The 19,978-nt window shown below is 42.3% G+C and overlaps 1 protein-coding gene and 1 pseudogene across 4 annotated transcripts; one reads left to right on the top strand and one right to left on the bottom strand.

Annotated features, from left to right (window-relative positions):
* Positions 1 to 2,196: 2,196 nt before the first annotated feature.
* On the top strand, positions 2,197 to 4,317 carry LOC115164053 (protein adenylyltransferase FICD pseudogene; annotated as a pseudogene).
* A 739-nt stretch (positions 4,318 to 5,056) lies between these two features.
* LOC115164430 (squamous cell carcinoma antigen recognized by T-cells 3) lies at positions 5,057 to 19,704 on the bottom strand. 4 transcript variants are annotated; one of them, XM_029716884.1, is made up of 19 exons: positions 19,466 to 19,702; positions 18,648 to 18,774; positions 17,649 to 17,753; positions 17,373 to 17,557; positions 16,630 to 16,735; positions 15,769 to 15,893; positions 15,352 to 15,507; positions 11,727 to 11,865; positions 11,413 to 11,541; positions 11,238 to 11,315; positions 11,093 to 11,151; positions 10,866 to 10,975; positions 10,634 to 10,746; positions 9,947 to 10,023; positions 8,280 to 8,451; positions 7,670 to 8,145; positions 7,421 to 7,573; positions 6,196 to 6,386; positions 5,057 to 5,958 (listed from the first exon to the last, which is right to left on the bottom strand). In XM_029716884.1, the coding sequence occupies exons 1-19, from the start codon at positions 19,649 to 19,651 to the stop codon at positions 5,769 to 5,771; spliced, it is 2,877 nt and encodes a 958-aa protein (XP_029572744.1). In that variant the 5' UTR covers positions 19,652 to 19,702; the 3' UTR covers positions 5,057 to 5,768. The 4 variants fall into 4 exon arrangements, with proteins under 4 accessions (XP_029572744.1, XP_029572746.1, XP_029572748.1 ...); XM_029716886.1 differs by having other exon boundaries at positions 11,434 to 11,541; positions 19,466 to 19,651; XM_029716888.1 differs by lacking the exon at positions 18,648 to 18,774 and having other exon boundaries at positions 19,466 to 19,536.
* Between the last annotated feature and the right edge of the window lie 274 nt (positions 19,705 to 19,978).

The raw sequence follows: 19,978 nt of genomic DNA, 5'->3' as shown, positions 1-19,978 counted from the left end.
TTGGTTACATTTTAATCAGGCAGAACCTAATTTGTGCAGCGGTAGCCTACATCCAATCAACGAGGGCTACGAACCGGTGTTTGTCTGGCTGAACACACGCTTGGAAGATCTGAGCCAATCAACCATAGCAAACAAATTTCAAGCACCCAATCATATTTCCAGTATATATTCCAGCCTGCTTTCCCAGGAAGTTGATGTGTAATTCAGCTAAGCAGCTCTTTAGCTACTTAAGTTATCTTTAGTTTACAAACGATAGTGGGTACTTAGAGACTGATACTTTTTATTTAACATTACACATAGCTTGTTGTATGATTTCTAGTCAAGAATGATGCAATGTGGTGAGTACTCAGACGCTAGTATTTTTGCAGTAGCCTAATTATTGAAAATGCTGCCGGTAGTTAGCTAGCAATCCGGCTATGTCTTGTGTATTGGGTGATTAAAAAATAAATACAAAATGTATATATATTTTTATATATATATATATTTTTTATTATTATTTATATATATATTTAACTCTACTGCCACCTCTCCCTCTCTCTCTCTCTCTCTGTCTCTCTGTCTCTCTCTCTGTCTCTCTGTCTCTCTCTCTCTGTCTCTCTCTCTCTCTCTATCTCTCTCTCTCTCTCTCTCTCTCTCTCTCTCTGTCTCTCTCTCTCTCTCTCTCTCTCTCTCTCTCTCTCTCTCTCTCTCTCTCTCTCTCTCTCTCTCTCTCTCTCTCTCTCTCTCTCTCTCTCTCTCTCTCTCTCTCTCTCTCTCTCTCTCTATATATATATATATATATATATATATATGTATATATATATAGCTACTCTTACTAGTTGGTTGAATTCATTATTTAGCTACTCATTTAAACACAGCTAGCTATGTTTAACGTTAGTTAAAGTATGCCTCCTAAATTTTTCGTTTGACATGCACACAACTGACACAGCTATCAAAAATGAAACAATCATACATTTTGTGCAGTGGTGTAAAGTACTTAAGTAAAAATACTTTAAAGTACTACTTCAGTAGTTCTTGGGGGTATCTATACTTTATTTTCTATATTTTTGACAAATTTTACTTCACTACGTTCCTAAAGAAAATAATTTAATACATTTTCCTTGACACCCAAAAGTACTCGTTACATTTTGAATGCTTAGCAGGACAGGAAAAAGGTCCAATTCACACGCTTATCAAGGCAACATCCCTGGTCAACCCTACTGCCTCTGATCTGGCAGACTCACTAAACACAGATGCTTCGTTTGTAAATTGTGTTGGTGTGCCCCTGGCTATCCGTAAATTAAAAAATAAAAACATTATGGTGCCATCTGGCTTGCTTATATCAGGAATTTGAAAGTATATTTTAAAAGTACAAATAATTAAGTCTGTTTTTGCAATTACATTTACTTTTGATACTTAAGTATATTTAAAACAGAATACTTTTACTCAAGTAGTATTTTACTGAGTGACTTTCACCTCTACGTGAGTCATTTTCTATTAAGGTATCTTTACTTTTACTCAAGTATGACAACTGGGCATTTCTTTCCACCACTGATTTTGTGTGAACTGATTCTGCCTCTCTCCTACACAGCTGTTCCTCGACTAGCCCAACTGGAATAGATGGGGAATGTGTCACTTGAGAATGGAGGATGCTATCATCAGTGATGATGGCTGCATTAACGGTGTGGTGGCGTTACAGCAGTGGCCGTCTCCTTGGCAGATGGGGACTGCTGCTCTGCCTGCTCCTGTGCTCTCTGGTGGCGCTGTTGATGCCGTTGGTGGGGGTGTTTTGGTTGTTTCAGATTATTTTGTCCCCAATTGTAAATAATGTTTTGTGACTTGTATTATGAATAAGATTGTTTCTAAACACTTCTGCATTAATGTGGATGCTACCATGATTATGTTCATGCAAATATTTACACATGTTAAGTTTGCTGAAAATAAAGCAGTTGACAGTGAGGATGTTTCTTTTTTTTTTTTTGTCCTGAGTTTACTTTCCCACAGCCAGATTAATTTGTGGATACCATTTTTATGTCTCTGCGTGCAGTTTGAAGGAAGTTGCTAACTAGCGTTAGTGCAATTCCTAACTATCTTTAACACAATCACAAAGCTAACTATAACTTACTTCATAGTGCATGCAGACATACAAATGGTATCCATGAATTCATCTGTCTGGAGAAGTAGATAAATGCCCAAAATCCCAAAGTATCCCTTTAATACATTTCTTTGACAGCACAGCCTGGTTATGTAATATGTGTATGGATTGCAGAGACCCAGCTGGAGGCCAAGGCAGCCCTGCAACAGGCTGTGGAGATGAAGACGCAAGGGAAAAGGCCCACAAGCTGCTGGTGCATGCGCTCAACATGAACCCGGACTTTGTGGAAGCTCTGACAGAGCTGGGGACCATTCTGGAGGAGGAGAAGGATGTTGTCCAAGCAGACCACCTATATACCAAGGCCCTGGCCATCCCACCATGCAACGAGAGGGCCCTGGTTAGCCGTGACCGCACACTCCCCCTGGTGGAGGAGATCGACCAACGCCACTTTGGGGTTATTGACAGTAAAGTAAGCAGGATGATGTCCATCCCCAAGGGTAACTCTGCCCTTAGATGTGTCATGGAGGAAACCTACTACTACCACACAGGCTATAGAGGGCAACACACTCACTCTGTCTGAGATCTGCCACATCATTGAGACTCGCTACGCCGTGCCCGGCAAGAGCCTCCAGGAGCAGAACGAGGTCATTGATGTGGACGCAGCCATGAAGTACATTAACACCACGCTGCTGTCCCGCATTGTCAATGACATCCTGGAGATCCACCGGCGTGTGCTGGGCTACGCAGACCCTGTAGAGGGTGGGCGGCTGCGTACCAGCCAGGTGTTTGTAGGGCACCACATCCCACCCCACCCACAGGACCTGGAGCGCCACATGCAGGAGCTGGTGCAGTGGCTCAACTCAGAGGAGGCCCTGCAGCTGCACCCTGTGGAATCCGCAGCGCTCACCCATTACAAGCTGGTGTATGTGCACCCCTTTGTGGACGGAAATGGGCGCACGTCACGGCTGCTAATGAACCTGGTGCTCATGTAGGCACGCTACCCACCCATCACCGTCCACAAAGAGCAAATTTCAGAGTACTACACTGCTCTGGACACAGCCAACAAGGGTGACGTCCGCCCCTTCATCCGCTTCATAACCAAATGCACAGAGATCACCCTGGATACCCTGCTGATCGCCACCACTGAGCACACTGTGGGGCTGCCTGGCTCCAGCCGCCACCAGGCCTGTCCCGACTGCAAACAAACCATCCCTGTCCACAACAGTGAGGGGACGGGAGTGAGTGGCGCATGACTGTTTGGCTTTGTATTTCTCTTTATTTAGATTTGCTAATTTGGGGTTAATCTTGCTCTAAGTGTAAAGATATGTTAGTTGATTTATGGATAAATAGCAGCCCTGTGTCAATGATAGCATGACCTTGAACATTTTTACTGGGAGAATGCATCTTTACAGAAATTAATATTCACATATCTCATGGTTTGTTTCCTCTACCTGGTATGAGGTGCAGCTGTTTGAACTAATTATTACGTATGTGCTGTGAATAGAAAACATGTTTTCAGCTGCAGATTGTTGTCCGTAAAGGGATACGGGTCAAATGTTTCTAACATCGAATAAACATAAGGGTCATGAACTTGTTGGCGCACAGACACAAATGTACCTGTTTCATACTCTTGGCAAAGCTACTCATTGTTTTTAGTGTCGATTCTAAAGGACATTTAGGCCTATAATTCTGAATTTGCATTCCATTCATCTGAGTTATTTTGATGACTGAGATGAGTGAATGCGTTACATTAACTGAAGGTGTTACGAATGGGTAATACAGTATGTGTACATGTCTGAGATAAGATTGAGTTGTGATTCTACTTTGAATTGTTCCCATTATGGACAAGAAATACAGTGCACAGTAGATCACTTGCTGTGTGCTGACGAACAGTGACGATTCAACATGTAAAAGGTTCTGTGGTCAGGCGATAGGCAGGCCAACAGTCATGTTATTCTGTCGTCATTTTGAGAACATGGTTTGCATCAATGTACAGTAGCTCATCCAACAGGTTCATATTCTCTGCTATTTCACTGAAGCACTTTCATGTATTTCATATATTTATTTTAATGTATTACCTGTTGAATGTGATTTCCTAAGTTTCAAAACTCAACATCTACTAGAATTGCTTTAATAAACTTAAGGTCAGAAACGGCAACAAAACCACATGACATTTTTACAACACTCAAATGACAAGTGTAAAACTTGGAACAAGCAGTAAATAAAAGAATCACTGAACAAAAGTAGACCAAGTTCAATCTCCTCACAGGGTTGTGTTGACAATTTTGTAAATAAAAAGCTATTTCTAGTTTACATTTGTGTTCTCGTAATAGAAAAATGTGAACACCATAACAATGATTTCAAAATTACTACACAATGTACATACATCATATATTGGACAAACAGAAAGTAACTTCTAAAGCTCAAACATTTGTAGTCTCTAACTAGATTAGGCCACTGTGGTGATAGAACGTCGCTAGATATAGCTAATAATTCTCAAACATACAAAACTATGGCTAATCACTTGGAGTGTGTGAATTCTGAACACACATGACGTTCCCCACTCATCCAAACAGGATTACTGGTCTACAGAATTGTTAACGACCACATTCATTTGAAAGGCAAAGGGGACTTAGAAATTTAGTTCAAACCTTTACATTCCCATGATGTAATTTATTGAACTTATCAAATCTGCCTACAATATGTGGACATGGAGGGCTCTTGCAATCAAAACAGCTGCATAGATTTTCTTTCTCTCAACAATGGTCGATTCACTTGTGGACAGGACTGGTTAGAATCAGATGACAAAAGCCAAGGCCCTTTAGTGCTTCCCCAAAGTGTCAGTTCATTCCCTACCCCTCTCATAGCTTACTCAATACCTTAGACAGGAATGAGCAAATTGGAAACAATCTCTGGAATAAATGAGAATACACAAAAAAAGTATTCCCTTCTAACCTTTCAGGTAAGACAGCCTAAACATGATAGGCCAAAAAAATGGGGCGTTTTAATGACAAGCAGCAAAAGACAACCTTAAATTACATTGCCATCAATAAAGAAGTCTCAGTAAGGGAATAATAAAGGATTACATTTTTTAAATGTGAGCACAGAACAGGTGAGGAATGACTTCTGGCCAGTGCATATGCAAATTACTTATTTGTACAACTGCAGTTTTAGGTCATATTCTGTAAAGCAATGCAGTCATTCACTGCATGGAAACAAATATTGTTGCATGTAGGGAAAACAAAAGATGAGTGGTATGTTGACACCTTAAGTTTCCTTAACACAAAATCTTTCATTGTTGTAATACATATTTACACATACATCTCAATGTCAAGCTCTTACATATACCTTTTAAAACATGAGTCACAAGCTGGGTTTATTTATTTTTTAATCCCTTAACAGAACACACGATAAGTATTATTTACATACACATATGATACGTCTTTTATAAAACACCTTTCCCAATTAAAATAGTCACTCACACTTGTTCAAAAGGATGTGGTAATATGGGGTCTGGGGCCAGTTGAGCCAGGGAGATTAAGGCTTTCTTACAGAACGTGACAAGAAACATGGGGGCCATTGGTGTGGAATAAAGGGGAGTCAAAAATGTACAGCACAATATCTGCCATCTCTTCTCAAGGACACAAGATGGCTTTCAATACAAAGGCAGTTTATTATTTTCAGCCCATGGTTTTCACTTTTTGAAAAGCATTTTGGCAAAGTCTGAATTAGACAAGGGCTTGGCTTGTGCTTCATTCCCAGCATCTCCAGATTCGCCCCCTGTGGGTTTAGGTGCAGTCCCATTCTCTGCTTTACTTTCTGATCCAGTCTGCCGATGTAGTGAACGAGGGAGTAGTGAGAGCTGGGTGCGCCCTTTTCCCCTCCTGAAAAACAAATCCAAAAGGAATCAGACCTCTCAAATTATTGTTTCACATCTATATTATACATCTCTTTAGAGGGTGAGAATAGCAGATTCAAAAGGCAGCTTATGTCTTACGAGTTGGCTAAATGGACTGATAGGAATCAGTACCATGTTAAGGAAAATATCTTTGTCTATTAAATTGTTTTGGGTGCCCGTGTGTGTGAAGAATACATTATTGCTCGATCGTTGGGCAACTTACGATCCATAGACCATAGACCGGGGCATCATGGCTCCCACGGGTCTGCTGAAGCCAGGCTTGTCGGCAGTGTTTCTGCGAGGCGGGTTGCTAATGGCAACAGAGAGTGTGTGTTCCTGTAGTACTGTGCCATCCAACTTCAGCACGGCCTGGGAGGCCTGAGCCTCATCCCCAAACTCCACGTACGCCAGACCCTGCAGACACCACACAGTAGCACATTAGACCAGCAAAATCTAATGACCAATGTGTCGAAGCTTTTACATCTGTGATTCAAACAATCTGTTTGGATTAGAGATTTGACAAATAGAACATTTAAACTGAATTTGTTGAAATCAGTTTTCCATTAAAACCACGTGAATTTACATTGCAGCTGTGCTGCCGCCAGCAATGGTTTGGGTCTCACGGTGCATCCCTTTCAGAAGGTTAAGCATTGCACCTCAATTTCACCTCGCAAAGTTTACATTACATTTTCTTTTCATTTAATTTCGCAAAGTATTGCGATACAGGAGGCTGCTGTCGCTTGCCTTTCTCTGCTATTTTTCCAACTTCATGACGTAGTAGTGGAGAATCAACTCCTTGCACATCGACTCCCAACTTCAGTAAAGCAGGGCCTATCATCAATGAACAGGTTAGAATATTGCGATGAGTGAGATGCAACACTTCAGTCACACAGTATCTGTGCGTGTGCACAGGTTCACTTCATGCTGTTCACCGGGTGGTAGCTAATACACCAAAACAACTGAAAAGTTGAGCCTTGCGCTTCAACACTGTGGAAATTGACCTACTATACTGTTCACTTTCTGCATCTACAAAAAAACAGTTAGTGCTTTTTCTTAATGTTAAGGATCCCAATTTCATTTAAACCTTTTAACGTTTAAAATGTTCACACTCCTAGTTGGGGCTCCAGAGTGGCGCAGCGGTCGTAAGGCACTGCATCTCAGTGCTAGAGGCGTCACTACAGACCCTGGTTCGATTTCAGGCTGTATCACAACTGGCCGTGATTGGAGTCCCATAGGGCAGTGAACAATTGGCCCCGCGTCATCCAGGTTAGGGTTTGGCCGGGGTAGGCCGTCATTGTAAATAAGAATTTGTTCTTAACCGACTTGCCTAGTTAAATAAAATAGTTTGGATGTTTTATTCACATTACAATATAAGACTCGAGCAAATAACTATTCTTAACATCTGGATAGAGAAAGGAATAACCCTACCTCCCAGCGTTATGCCTCACCTTGGGTTTGCCTGAGCGGTTGGTGACCAAGCGGATGTCTTTAACGGTGCCATTATCCTTGCACAGCTCCTCTAGTTGCTCCTTGGTGCAGGAAAAGGGCAGGCCCGAGATGAAGATCTTGTGTTTCTCTAGGTTTGTGTTGTACTTAAACACCTAGCGGAAGAGAAATTAAGTTACTTACTAGCCACATGGTGAACCACCATTCCATTTATCCACCTCTAAATGCAAACTAACATGTGGGTCTCTTACCTTAAAATCAGGGTTCTTGTTTTTATCCACACAGGGTGATACGAACATGGGCCTGCCTTCCACCTCTCGCCGGTCCATCTTCAGGGCCTCGAGCACAGACGCCTTGCCCTCAAACTGTACGTAGCAGTACCCTCTGAAGCCCTTGGCAGCATAGACGGGGCGCACCGACTGGACAGGACCACAGGGCTCAAACAACTTCTTTAGCCTCTTCTCTGGATCGTCCATGGTGAAGGCCAGGTTACTGATAAACACACTACAGTCATCCTTGCGTAGCTCAGGGTCATCTTCCTGGGTCTTCCATACGGTGGCTGGTGCCACCTGCTGGCCCCTCTTACCACCAGGGGGTTCCTGTCTGCGGCCAGGGGGGGCTCTCCTCCCAAACAGCCCACTCTCTGTCCCCATGAACTCCTCAGCACCACCGCCTCCCCCCCTGAAGGCTTGGTCGCTCTCCCCTCTGTGCCTCTTTGGAGGTTGCTCTGTCGCAGAGGTGACACAAAGATTGCGCAAACACACAGGATGACTTCTATACATGCCACTTTATTAGCATAAGTGGAGACCAAGCAATAATATTCCTGTTAAATAAAGGTATGATCTTCATGCTTCTCCTTACCCGATTCCTCTCCCCACTCATCCTCGTAATCCTTGTCCTCTGCCTTCCTCTTGTCCCCAGGCCTGCTGCCTTTCTGGCCCTTCTTCTGGTTCTTCTTGTCTGCCTTGGCCCTCCGCCGCTGTTCAGTCTTCTCCTCCTCCTGTCGAGCCACATGGGCCTCTTTCGCTGTCACCTGAGAGGGACAGGGATGGCGTTATGAACCTGACAGTTCCAGTCCTCAGGAACCTGATTGGTGTCACAGTTTTGCCCCAGCTAACACACCTGAATCCAATATTCAACTAATCATGATCTTCAGTTTAGAATGCATTTTGATTAATTAGCTGTGTCTGCTAGGGATGGAGAAAAAGTGTGACAGCAGTCAGGCCCCCGAGGACTGGAGTTGCCCACCCGTGTTACAGCCCGAATTTAAAATTGAGATGTTTTGTGTCACTGGTCTACACACAATGCCCCATTAAGTGGAATTTAGCTTTTCAAAATGTTTACAAATAAGAAAAATGGAAAAGAGTCAAGTTTGCAACCTCTTATGGCAAACCTAAAACATATTTTTAATCCTGAACTGATTAACAAGTCACATAATAAGTTGCATGCAATCACTGTGTGCAATAAGTGTTTAACATGATTTCTGAATGACTACCTGATCTCTGTACCTCACACATATCATTAAGTATCTGTAAGGTCCCTCAGTCAAGCAGTGAATTTTAAACACTGATTCAACCACAAAGACCAGGGAGGTTTTCCAATGTCTCGCAAAGAAGGGCACCTATTGGTAGATGGGTAAATATAAAAAAAACGCAAACATTGAATATCCCTTTGAGCATGGTGATGTTATTATTTAGACTTTGGATGGTGTATCAATACACCCAGTCACTACGAAGATACAGGTGTCCTTCCTAACTCAGTTGCCAGAGAGGAAGGAAACTGCTCAGGGATTTCACCGAGGCCAATGGTTACTTTAAAACAGTTTGAGTTTAATGGTTGTGATAGGAGAAAACTGAAGATGGATCAACAACATTGTAGTTACTCCACAATACTAAATTAATTGAGTGAAAAGGAAGCCTGTACACAATAAAAAAATATTCCAAAACATGCATCCTGTTTGCAACAAGGCACAACAAAATGTGGCAAAGCAATTAACTTTTTGTCCTGAATACAAAGTGTTATGTTTGAGGCAAATCCAATACAACACATTACTCTCCATATTTTCAAGCATAGTGGTGGCTGCATCATGTTATGGGTATGCTTGTATTCGTTAAGGACTGGGGAGTTTTCTAGCAATGCTCAACAACCAATTTGACAGGGCTTAAAGAATAAATGGGCAAATGTTTCACAATCAAGGTGTGGAAAGCTCTTACAGACTTACATCTGTAATTGCTCCCAAAGGTGCTTCTACAAAGTATTGACCCAGGGGTGTGAATACTTATGTAAATTAGATATTTCTGTATTTCATTTTCAATAAATTTCCCCCCAAAAAACAAAACATGTTTTTACTTTGTCATTATGGGGGTATTGTGTGTAGATGGGTGAAAAAAAAGAAATCAATTTCGAATTCAGCCTGTACCCCAACAAAATGTGGAATAAGTCAAGGGGTATGAATACATTCTGAAGGCACTATGTCCACAGGCATAACTAGCAGCAGTGTTGTTTTGAGTGTTGCTGTGTCGTCCTACCTTGGACCTCTGCTCATTGACTCTGTTCAGCCGTGTCTCAGTCTTCTGCACCGCTGCATCCCAGTCCTCCAGAGAACCTGGAGGTGACACAGAACAAACTGCAATGAAACAGTCACCTTACTCTCACACTAAGGTTTACCAATACAGTGTTGTGTTTTCAACAAATAAGCCAATCCATCCCATTAACTGACACTCCAGATACCTGTCCACTTATTGAGGGGATTTGATTAAGCTGACCCGGGAGCACAGTTGGTGAGAGTTTGCACCGGTGAAAAGTGATTGCATTCATTTTGGAACCAGGCTGCCTCCCGGGCCTGACCAGGGTGCCACGCTATGGCCGACGGCAAAGTCGGCGCAAAACAAAAGTGACAAGTTAAGTACGTGGAGTAATGAGTAGGATTCTGTGTTTTCACATGCTAAAGTGATTGTTTTGATAAAAAAAACGCTTTCTACCTTCCCAATGAAAACTAGTTTGAAAATACTAAAATATATTTTAATGGAAAATAGATGTTTCTGAACAATGAATCATGCTGCCTTGTTTTACAATATGACCAAGAGGCACAAAGTACGGCAAATTCGCACCTCCCTCGCCGGCTTTGCGGTCACGTGACGGGCCATAGCCCAGTGCAACCCAGACCAGCTTAATCGAATCCCCTCATTCATGACATTTCCATCACGTTGACTTACCCTCAACCCTCTCAAAGGTGAGCAGGACCTCGCACACATGCTCTGGGTAGTCGGAGGTACACTGGACTGCCCTGTGGAGGGCTTTCCTGCAGTGGAGAGCGTCTCCGTACGACCTGCAAAGAATCAGAAAAGATCACACAAAATCAGCATCAGATTTGTCACTGATAAATCAATATCTCTAACCTTTAAATCAACAGTTTATAGGTGACAACTAAAGAGTGACCTCACTGACCTCTCCAGGTTATAGTACTCCAACCACATGTTGGCGAATTTGGCGTTCCCTTTTGTCATGATGCTGTCCCACAGTTCTCTGGCCTTCTGCATGTTCTTACAATGCAAGGCCTGGTCAAAGAGGAAAGAGGTGGTATAAAAATCACATTTTAATTAGTATAGATTGTGTTTTTGAACTGATAGAAGCAAGTGAACACATGACGAGTGTGTCATAATCTTTACCCTTACCTCTATCTTTGCCCAGACCTGCATGATAGTACAAGAGGGGTCTCCACTTTCACTAAACCCTTAAAAGGAGCAAGACATGGTGGTGAGTCTCCAACACAAACGCACAAAGACAGATGAACAGTACACAGGCTGCAGGTCCACTTACTCTCTTCCACATCCTGTTTCATATAGTCCAGAGACCGGGTGAAGGCTGCCCGCAGCTCCTCCAGCTCTCTGCTCGACTCTGGAAACACATAATGCCATTATCAATAGAGGACTTCTTTCATGTATACACTTGACTCCACTAATAAGATGGTATTACTTATGTTACTTTGCATTACCCAATGTTAAGGTGCTTTCACCTTTGCTGAAATCGACGCGCCGCCTCAGGTAATCGAGGTACGCTTCCCAGATATTCACGTAATCTGTGGCTTGTATGAAACCAGCATTCAGGGCCTTTTCAAAAACATCTGTGGAGGGAAAAAGAGAGGATCTTCATAATTCCAGTCTCATGGGCAAAACTCCTGTAACCAAGTTCACCTATTTTCCTTGAAACATACATTAAACGAATGTCTTGAAATATTTGTTTACATCCACTCCATGCATGACAGATATCAGTGCTGCTACCATAACCCTCCTGTGGTCCACTGGTTACCTGAGATAGTGTGGTGGTCGGCCCCATGCCTCTCCAGGGCCAGCAGGTAGTTCTTCCACAGGCCCATGGTCCAGGGGCAGTTCCTGACCGCACGGTCGTGAGAGGACAGGACCAGGTCTTTGATCTTCAGTTGGCGGTCCTGAGGCAACAGCAATTCGATACAGTATAGTGTCAAAAGTTGGCACCTACTCATTCAAGGGTTTTTCTTTATTTACTATTTTCTACATTGTAGAATAGTATCCAAAAAAAGGTATTACAAATCAAAATATATTTTAGATTCTTCAAAGTGCCACCCTTTGACTTGATGACAGCTTTGCACTCTTGGCATTCTCTCAACCAGCTTCACCTGGAATGCGTTTCCAACAGTCTTGAAGGAGTTCCCACATATGCTGAGCACTTGTTGGCTGCTTTTCCTTCACTCTGTGGTCTAACTCATCCCAAACCATCTCAATTGGGTTGAGGTCGAGTGATTGTGGAGGCCAGGTCATCTGATGCAGCACTCCATCACTATCCTTCTTGGTCAAATAGCCATAACACTGCCTGGAGGTGTGTTGGGTCATTGTCCTGTTGAAAAACAATAAAAGTCCCACTAAGCCCAAACCAGATGGGATGGTGTATCGCTGCAGAATGCTGTGGTAGCCATGCTGGTTAAGAGTGCCTTGAATTCTAAATAAATCACTGACAGTGTCAGCAACAAAGCACCCCCACACCATCACATCTACTCCTCTAGGCTTCTCGGTGGGAACCACACATGCGGAGATAATCTGTTCACCTACTCTGCGGCTCACAAAGACACGGCGATTGGAACCAAATATCTCAAATTTGGACTCATTACACCAAAGGACAGATTTCCACCGGTCTAATGTCCATTGCTTGTGTTTCTTGGCCCAAGCAAGTATCTTATTTTTATTGGTGTCCTTTAGTAGTGGTTTCTTTGCAGCAATTTGACCATTAAGGCCTGATTCACACAGTTTCCTCTGAACAGTTGATGTTATTTGAACTCTGTGAAGCCTTTATTTGGGCTTTAATCTGCGGTGCAGGTAACTCTAATTAACTTATCCTCTGCAGTAGAGGTAACTCTGGGTCTTCCTTTCCCATGGTGGTCCTCATGAGAGCCAGTTTCATCATAGCGCTTGATGGTTTTTGCGACTGCACTTGAAGAAACTTTCAAAGTTCTTCAAATTTTCTGGTTTGACTGACCTTCATGTCTTAAAGTAATGATGGACTGTCATTTCTCTTTGCTTATTTGAGCTGTTCTTGCCATAATATGGACTATCTTCTGTATACCATCACTAGCTTGTCACAACACAACGGATTTGCTCAAATGCATTAAGGAAAGAAATTCCACAAGTTAACTTTTAAAAAGGCACACCTGTTAATTGAAATGCATTCCAGGTGACTACCTCATAAAGCTGGTTGAGAGAATGCCAAGAGTGTGCAAAGCTGTCATCAAGGCAAGGGTGGCTACTTTGAAGAATCTCAAATATAAACTATATTTTGATTTGTTTAACACTTTTTTGGTTACTACATGATTTCATATGTGTTATTTCATCGTTTTGATGTCTTCACTATTATTCTACAATGTAGAAAATAGTAAAAATAAAGAAAAACCCTGGAATGAGGTGGTGTCTAAACTTTTGACTGGTACTGTATATATATAACCCAATAATCACACTCACTACTTACCAACTATATAACCCAATAGTCAGATTCATTACTTACCAACAGCTGCAAATTCCAATAAAACTAATGTTACATCACGTTTTGAAGTTCATTGTCCTTGCTTTGTCTAACACTATCATGACTCTAGCAAAGAAATTGTGAGTGCAGTATTTATTTAGTTTTATATTCATAGCACAAACAATTGTTAGCAAGTTTCACACACTGGCATTAGCCATGAGGGAAAGGCCTGCCCCAGAAAGCAGTGGGGGGTTGCCTAGCAACACGTGTCTCGGAGGGAGTCAATGTCTGTACTGCACAACAAATCCCAATGATTTGTGAAGATGTGTAGCAGGCAGCTAACATGGCTTTGAAAAAATAAGATTTCAGCTAATAGGGAGAAGTATCTAACAAAATAACTACATTATGGCATTCACTGATCCTAAACTATTTACCTATAATAGAAATGTTGATACATTTGTGGACAAAATTCTTAATTCTTAGCTGCAGTAGCCAAGACGAATGCCAGCTGAATTGTAGAACTGTCTTTCTGTATACTATCAACAGTAGCCTATTGCTAATTTTCAACTATGTTCACAATTGAAAGTGAACATTTGTAAATCACTTTCCCTCAAAATAAATAAGCTCAGCAAGTGGATTGATTCGTTTTTTTGCTAGTCTGGACAGCCCGCATGTGAATCATATTTTACATTTAGTCTGATGCTCTTATCCAGAGTGACTTACAGTTAGTGGTCTGATCTTAAGATAGCTAAGTGGGACAACCACATCTCAGTCATAGTAAGTAAAATGTTCATAAATAAAGTAGTCATCAGCAAAGTCAGTGCTAGTAGGGGGACAAAAGTAAAGGGCGAGTCTTACTTTACGAAGGACAAGTTCTTTTTGGGTGGGGGGGTTATTGAATGATTGATTTATCGACTCACCCATGTACTGCTCAATAAAATGCAACTTGCATCAAGTGTGGAGGTGCTTGAATGAACGGCCAATCATATTGCTGAAATATAGCATGAGTTTTCCACGTGTAATCTCAATGCGGTGCACCAGCAGTTTTCTACAAGGCATGTAAAAGTCAAACTGGAACACCAAATGCACTTAGAAGTTACTGGCCCGGTTGGCAAATGACTACAGACTTGATCCTCTCAGTAAGAATATGAAGTGAGACACATTTGATAGAAGAATCGAAAGTAACAAATTATAGTACCAAAATGTTTTTTTTTCATGTTATAGTATCAGAAAAGTACCCAAGTTTCCGTACACCGTGCAACACTATTGACAAGGAACTCAAAGACAGCAAATGTTCTATAATTTCTACCTGGGTGATATTAAGGACATGTTTTTGTTAGGTAGGTGCAACCATGGGATAGCAGAAAGGTTTCACTACGGCAGCTACTGATATTCCACACCTCTGTAGATGTGTTGCTGGTGTTGGTGTTTTCACAACACTGCACAAGGAATAATATACTGCTAAACTCCATTAGGCAGTGTTAATGATTTGATTAATGTGTGGAAGCATATAATTCTGTTAAATCACACTTCCAATGTAATCAATTCCCTGAGTATATGCAGGAGACGACTAGATTTAATCACAGCACTTCCACAGCATATAGCTAGCTACCTTGATGGCTTTCTTCATTTCCTTAAATTCTATTAGTTGCTGAGCCTGGGTTCCTATGTGAGACACAGCAAGTGCCAAAAGTGGGCTTCTTAAAGAGAGCCTAATGGACTACAGGTTAGGAACCATATGATTAAAAGTAGTTTTTTTCTTCAAACAATTGAAACGCCAAGGCTCTGATGAATTACTCTATGCCTGTGTTTGCTATCACAGCATCTAATTACCATCCCATTAAAGATATTCAAAGGCCCATGAATACATTTCAGGAGCTGCTGGAGAGGGAGACGGCTGGCTGTGAGTAATTAAAATAGGGGGGGGGGGGGGGGGGGCACTCACCAGGTATTTGGTGTACTTTGCCCACATGTCTGGTACCAGGCAGTTTTCTGACAATGCCCGCTCAAAGATGATTTGGATCCGTGCTGGGTCACCCTCCTTTTGCTCATAGTCAATGTAGGTCTGATACTCTGCCAGCTTGGGCGGCTCGGCTATCATCTGAAACACAAATGTTGGCATGTTAAAGGCATTGAGCAGGCAACCATGTCTAGAATACAGACTCACACAGAGTCCACAGAGATTTCACACATAGAAAAAAGCAAGACCTTTGCTTAAGCACATAATACTAAAATGATACATAACTTTACTACTAATCTACTGCTACTTTCTAGGCAGTGTAATCGAATTGAATGCTTAAAATCCTTCCAAAACAAACAGTATGGTACAAATGTCCGGACTAGAATACATCCAGGTAAGTACCAGAGTCTCCTCATAAGGCTTGCTCTTCTCCATCTGTTTCAGGGCCCCCTTGTACTTCTGGGAGACTGTATCAGACACCCCCTGGTCAGACCACTCCTCATACTCTGCATATGTTCCATCCATGTCTGCAAAAGAGCACAGTTATCATTAGGAGAAACCTTTCACACTCAACCCCTGAATATGTATACAACAGCCAGCCACATTCTAAGTGTGGCTAAGAATGAAGGTGATTATATAAAAAGCATCCTGTGCGTTTATTACAATGACTTGAATGGAGACATACCAAAAGTTCCAAATCTCATTTATTGGGATACTGGCTTTTGAAATGTTCAGAGTTCTTCCTCATTTGACCAATAACACACAGCCATGTAAATGCTTGACCGGTTTTCTTTGTGCCATCATCTTGTGGGGGTACAAAACACTGACTGACAGGCCATAGATAAGGAGGGATTATACACTGAGCGTTGGCACAGGTCATAGAGGAGAGAGATGGGTTTAGCCGTTCCAGAAATATCTCCGGTGGCCGTTCAGCCGTATCAGAAAAAAGGCAGCAGACAACGCCAGACCATTTATCTCTTGGCCAGTCCTGCGCTTGGATGAAAGGTTGGTCAGGGACCACATTACTGGGCCTGGTGAGGATGAGTGCTTTCTCTGGAAACCTCTGTTTAGTCTTTGAAAAGCCACATAGTAAGAGAAAGCAACACACCACAACTCTCCTGACATTGCACTGGCTCTCCACATCTCTGTCCTGAAAAGGTCTTTGCAATGGGTACCTCCCAAGTCTGCCATGATGGACTCTTAAGGACATGCTATTCCATCCAACCGAACCCCCCCCCCAGAGACGAGCAGGAAGAGCCTTACCCATTAAGGGGATGGACAGCTGGCGGCGGAACAGAGTGTGGATGCGCTCGAGTTGAGCGTTCAGAAGCTCCTGCTGCTCACGGGTGGGAACGCTGCCAGGGGGCGGCTGAGGAGAAAGCAGGGAGAGAAAACGGATTCAAAATCCAGCAGAGACTGGTTTGTGTAATATCAGATTGAGTTCAAATCATGCATTTTTAGTTTCTGCCTAAGACTCAGAAATAAGGAAAACGTACCATCATTCGTTTAGCAGATGTTCTTATACAAAACACTAGTGATTGGGAAATCGATAGTTACATATCAGCATATAATTTTAGGCAAATAATCATCATATCGTATTGACAATATCGCAATAATTATTGCGCTAGTTTGCTGTATGTGCACCAAAACACAAGTATTTCTCCTTCATATCGTGTTCTCCATCTTCTTTTGAAATAGGGAGGCAATTTGTTTTCGGCACTTTTATTTCCATGGCTGATCAAAACTTGTTTTCTCATGGCTCTCTTGTCCTTCTGCAGCAGACATATGGTCAGCAATATGTTTGGAACATCAAATCATAGCATCGAATCGCAATACATATAGAATCGTGAGAACCGCAATACATATGAGCACCTAAGTATCGTGATAATAACGTACAGCAATTCCAAGCCCTACAAAACACCCTGAGAAATAAAGACATGGGGAGGTATAGAGAAATGAGTAGCATGTTGCAGCTACTTGAGATCATTATTCTCATGGGAGCTCACCTGAACAGTTGCCAGTATGGCATTCTCAAACTCCCTGTAGGCCTCCCACACAGTCGCCCCCTTGGTCATGTGCAGCCCCACGGCTGTCAGGGCTCTCTCGAAGATGGACCTCACCTTCTCCATCCCACCAGGCAGTCCCATGCCCCCGATAGAGTATTGGGCATATTCCAGCCAGATTTCAGGGCCTGAAGGTCACACAAGAATTGCAATGTTTAGTTTAAAATAACATCATATAGAATCGTAAAACACAAGCCAATGAGTGGGGGCAGAACTCACAGATATAATCTTTCACAGCCATCTCAAAGAGCTCATAGACTTTCTCCCGGATCGCCTCCTCTTCTGTTAGGTGGATCTCATCCTTGAGCCAGTCCAGCCAAATCTCTGCAGGAGAGGACAAGTCAGCTTTGCATACAGTTCACAACAACATTCAGTATGTTCAAAACAATGAAACCATCACAACTTTCCACAGGAATGTGTTGAAACAGTAAACCTTGTTCCAAATTATTAAATCATCATCCATAAAAGGCCAATCAAATCACAACAAAAGGAGCAGCAGACCTAATTCTGACTAGACCTGGCATAAGCCATTGTGCGCATGATGATTTTTGTCCACCCACTCCAGACGTGATCAGAAATATCAAAAATAACTATGAACCAACTATATTAATTTGGGGACCAGGTTGAAAAAAAATACATTTATGGCAATTTAGCTAGCTTGCTGTTGTTAGCTGATTTGTTATGGGATATAAATATTGAGCTGTTATTTTACCTGAAATGCACAAGTTCCTCTACTCCGACAATTAACCCACAGACAAAAGTGTAAATCGAGTTAGAGAGATTACTAGAAACTTCTTTCAGGTTTCTTCTTCTGACTTTATATGGCGGTTGGCAACCAACTTTAAGGTGCATTACCACCACCAACTGGACTGGAGTGTGGACCTCAGCTCATCTTTCAATCAACAGTATATGCTTCTAAAAACCAATGAGGAAATCGGATGGGCAGGCCTTGCAGTGTGTCAAGCGTCACAAATAGAAGCAAGTTATATTTTAGCGCCTGGCTACGCAGACGCTTGTGAGCAGTGTGGGTGCAATGATTGAATAATATATGTGTACATTTACTTTGCAACACTAGCTCATGTGAAGCCGGTGGTGTGGTCAGCACGTTAGATGTAATCCAGTCTACTGCATGAAGCACTTCAGCTCAATCAAAGAAGTAGTAATGCACAAAGCTGTCTGCAACACTGCATCTCCTGAGGCCATCAGACACCAACCAACCTTCAGTGAGTGGGAAGAGCTCACTCATCTTCTGCCTTGCCTTACGCAGCCGAGGCAGCTCCCCCTCCTGCCTCAGGAGTTTTATGAGGTCCACATGACAGTTGTAATCAAAAGCATTGATGGACAGCTGAAAGTTACAGAGTACAAGAGTCAAACCAACAACCATTGGGGTGCATTTACAAAGTGTCTTTGGTAAGCAAACAAACTTTCAACCTACCTAACTAAACAGGACTCCACCACTTAATTGTGTAGTAAGTATTGTTTGTGCAATGAACCAAATACTGTTCAATTTTGTTGCTGACTCTAACTAGCTGCAGTTCGCAAAAAAGGGCGCGTGTTTACAGCTGCTGCAAGCACGTTGTCGTTGGGGAAATCAACTTCGCAGAAAGCATGGATTTGCTGGCTATCTAGCTAACGCCAATGTAACTAGCTAGCTAACTGCCGTATTTGATATTTACTAAATTCGTAAGTATTATATTGTTGTGGCTAGGTAACATTCTAGCAAGTTATATAATGAGTCAACATTAGCTAGTATAGTAACGTTACATAGTCAACGTTACTCTAACGAAGCTAGCTGGCTAATAGTAGCAAGCGAACTACCATTAGCTCGCTAGCTAGCTTTCGTTCTTTTCAATGTAATCGGTGCAAGTCTGCAAACAAGCCAACTTGCTGTTTGTGATGTGGATTGCTTTCAAATCTCAATGTAACCGACACCGTTGTTAGTTGTTGACAAACGTTAAATGGCTAGCTAGGTTTCCATTAATTTCTCAAACAAAGCGAGAGTAAGTTAGCTTAGCTAGCTAAAATTGCTAACGTACCTGCTCCTCCAAACGCTGAATTTCGGCTTCATTCTCTTTTTCGTCTTCTGATGAATCGTCTATTTCATCGTCGGAATTTTCAATTCCCAAACCCTCCTCTTCATCTGAATCCATTTCATTTTCCATCCTTGCCTCTTCCTCCATCTCTTGCAACTGAGTCTCCTCTGCGTCCCCCGTTGCTGCCATGTTGGAACTTTGTCTGCCTGGTAACAGTCAGTGAGAGCTTTCCAAGGTGAGAAGGGTGCAACTGCATCCCGTAATTCGGGGCGTTCCTGCATGTGGGCATTCCTGCACCTACAGGAACCCCTCTTTATAAACTCAGCAAAAAAGAAACGTCCCTTTTTCAGGACCCTGTCTTTCAAAGATAATTCGTAAAAATCCAAATAACTTCACAGATCTTCATTGTAAAGGGTTTAAACACTGTTTCCCATGCTTGTTCAATGAACCATAAGCAATTAATGAACATGCACCTGTGGAATGGTTGTTAAGACACTAACAGCTTACAGACAGTAG

The sequence above is a fragment of the Salmo trutta genome, chromosome 27 (genome assembly GCF_901001165.1).
Source record: "Salmo trutta chromosome 27, fSalTru1.1, whole genome shotgun sequence".
NCBI lineage: Eukaryota > Metazoa > Chordata > Actinopteri > Salmoniformes > Salmonidae > Salmo > Salmo trutta.
The sequence above is the reverse complement of the archived record's forward strand: the minus strand, read 5'-3'. Positions and strand labels throughout refer to the sequence as shown.

What these genes read in the sequence shown, in the direction of transcription:
- LOC115164430 (XM_029716884.1), bottom strand. Translation starts at nt 19,651, where the DNA reads ATGGCAGCAACGGGGGACGCAGAGGAGACTCAGTTGCAAGAGATGGAG. An exon ending in TTCAGCGTTTGGAGGAGCAG is followed by an intron (nt 18,775 to 19,465) that starts GTACGTTAGCAA and finishes TGTAACTTTCAG; the next exon opens with CTGTCCATCAATGCTTTTGA. An exon ending in TCAATGAGCAGAGGTCCAAG is followed by an intron (nt 8,452 to 9,946) that starts GTAGGACGACAC and finishes TGTCCCTCTCAG; the next exon opens with GTGACAGCGAAAGAGGCCCA.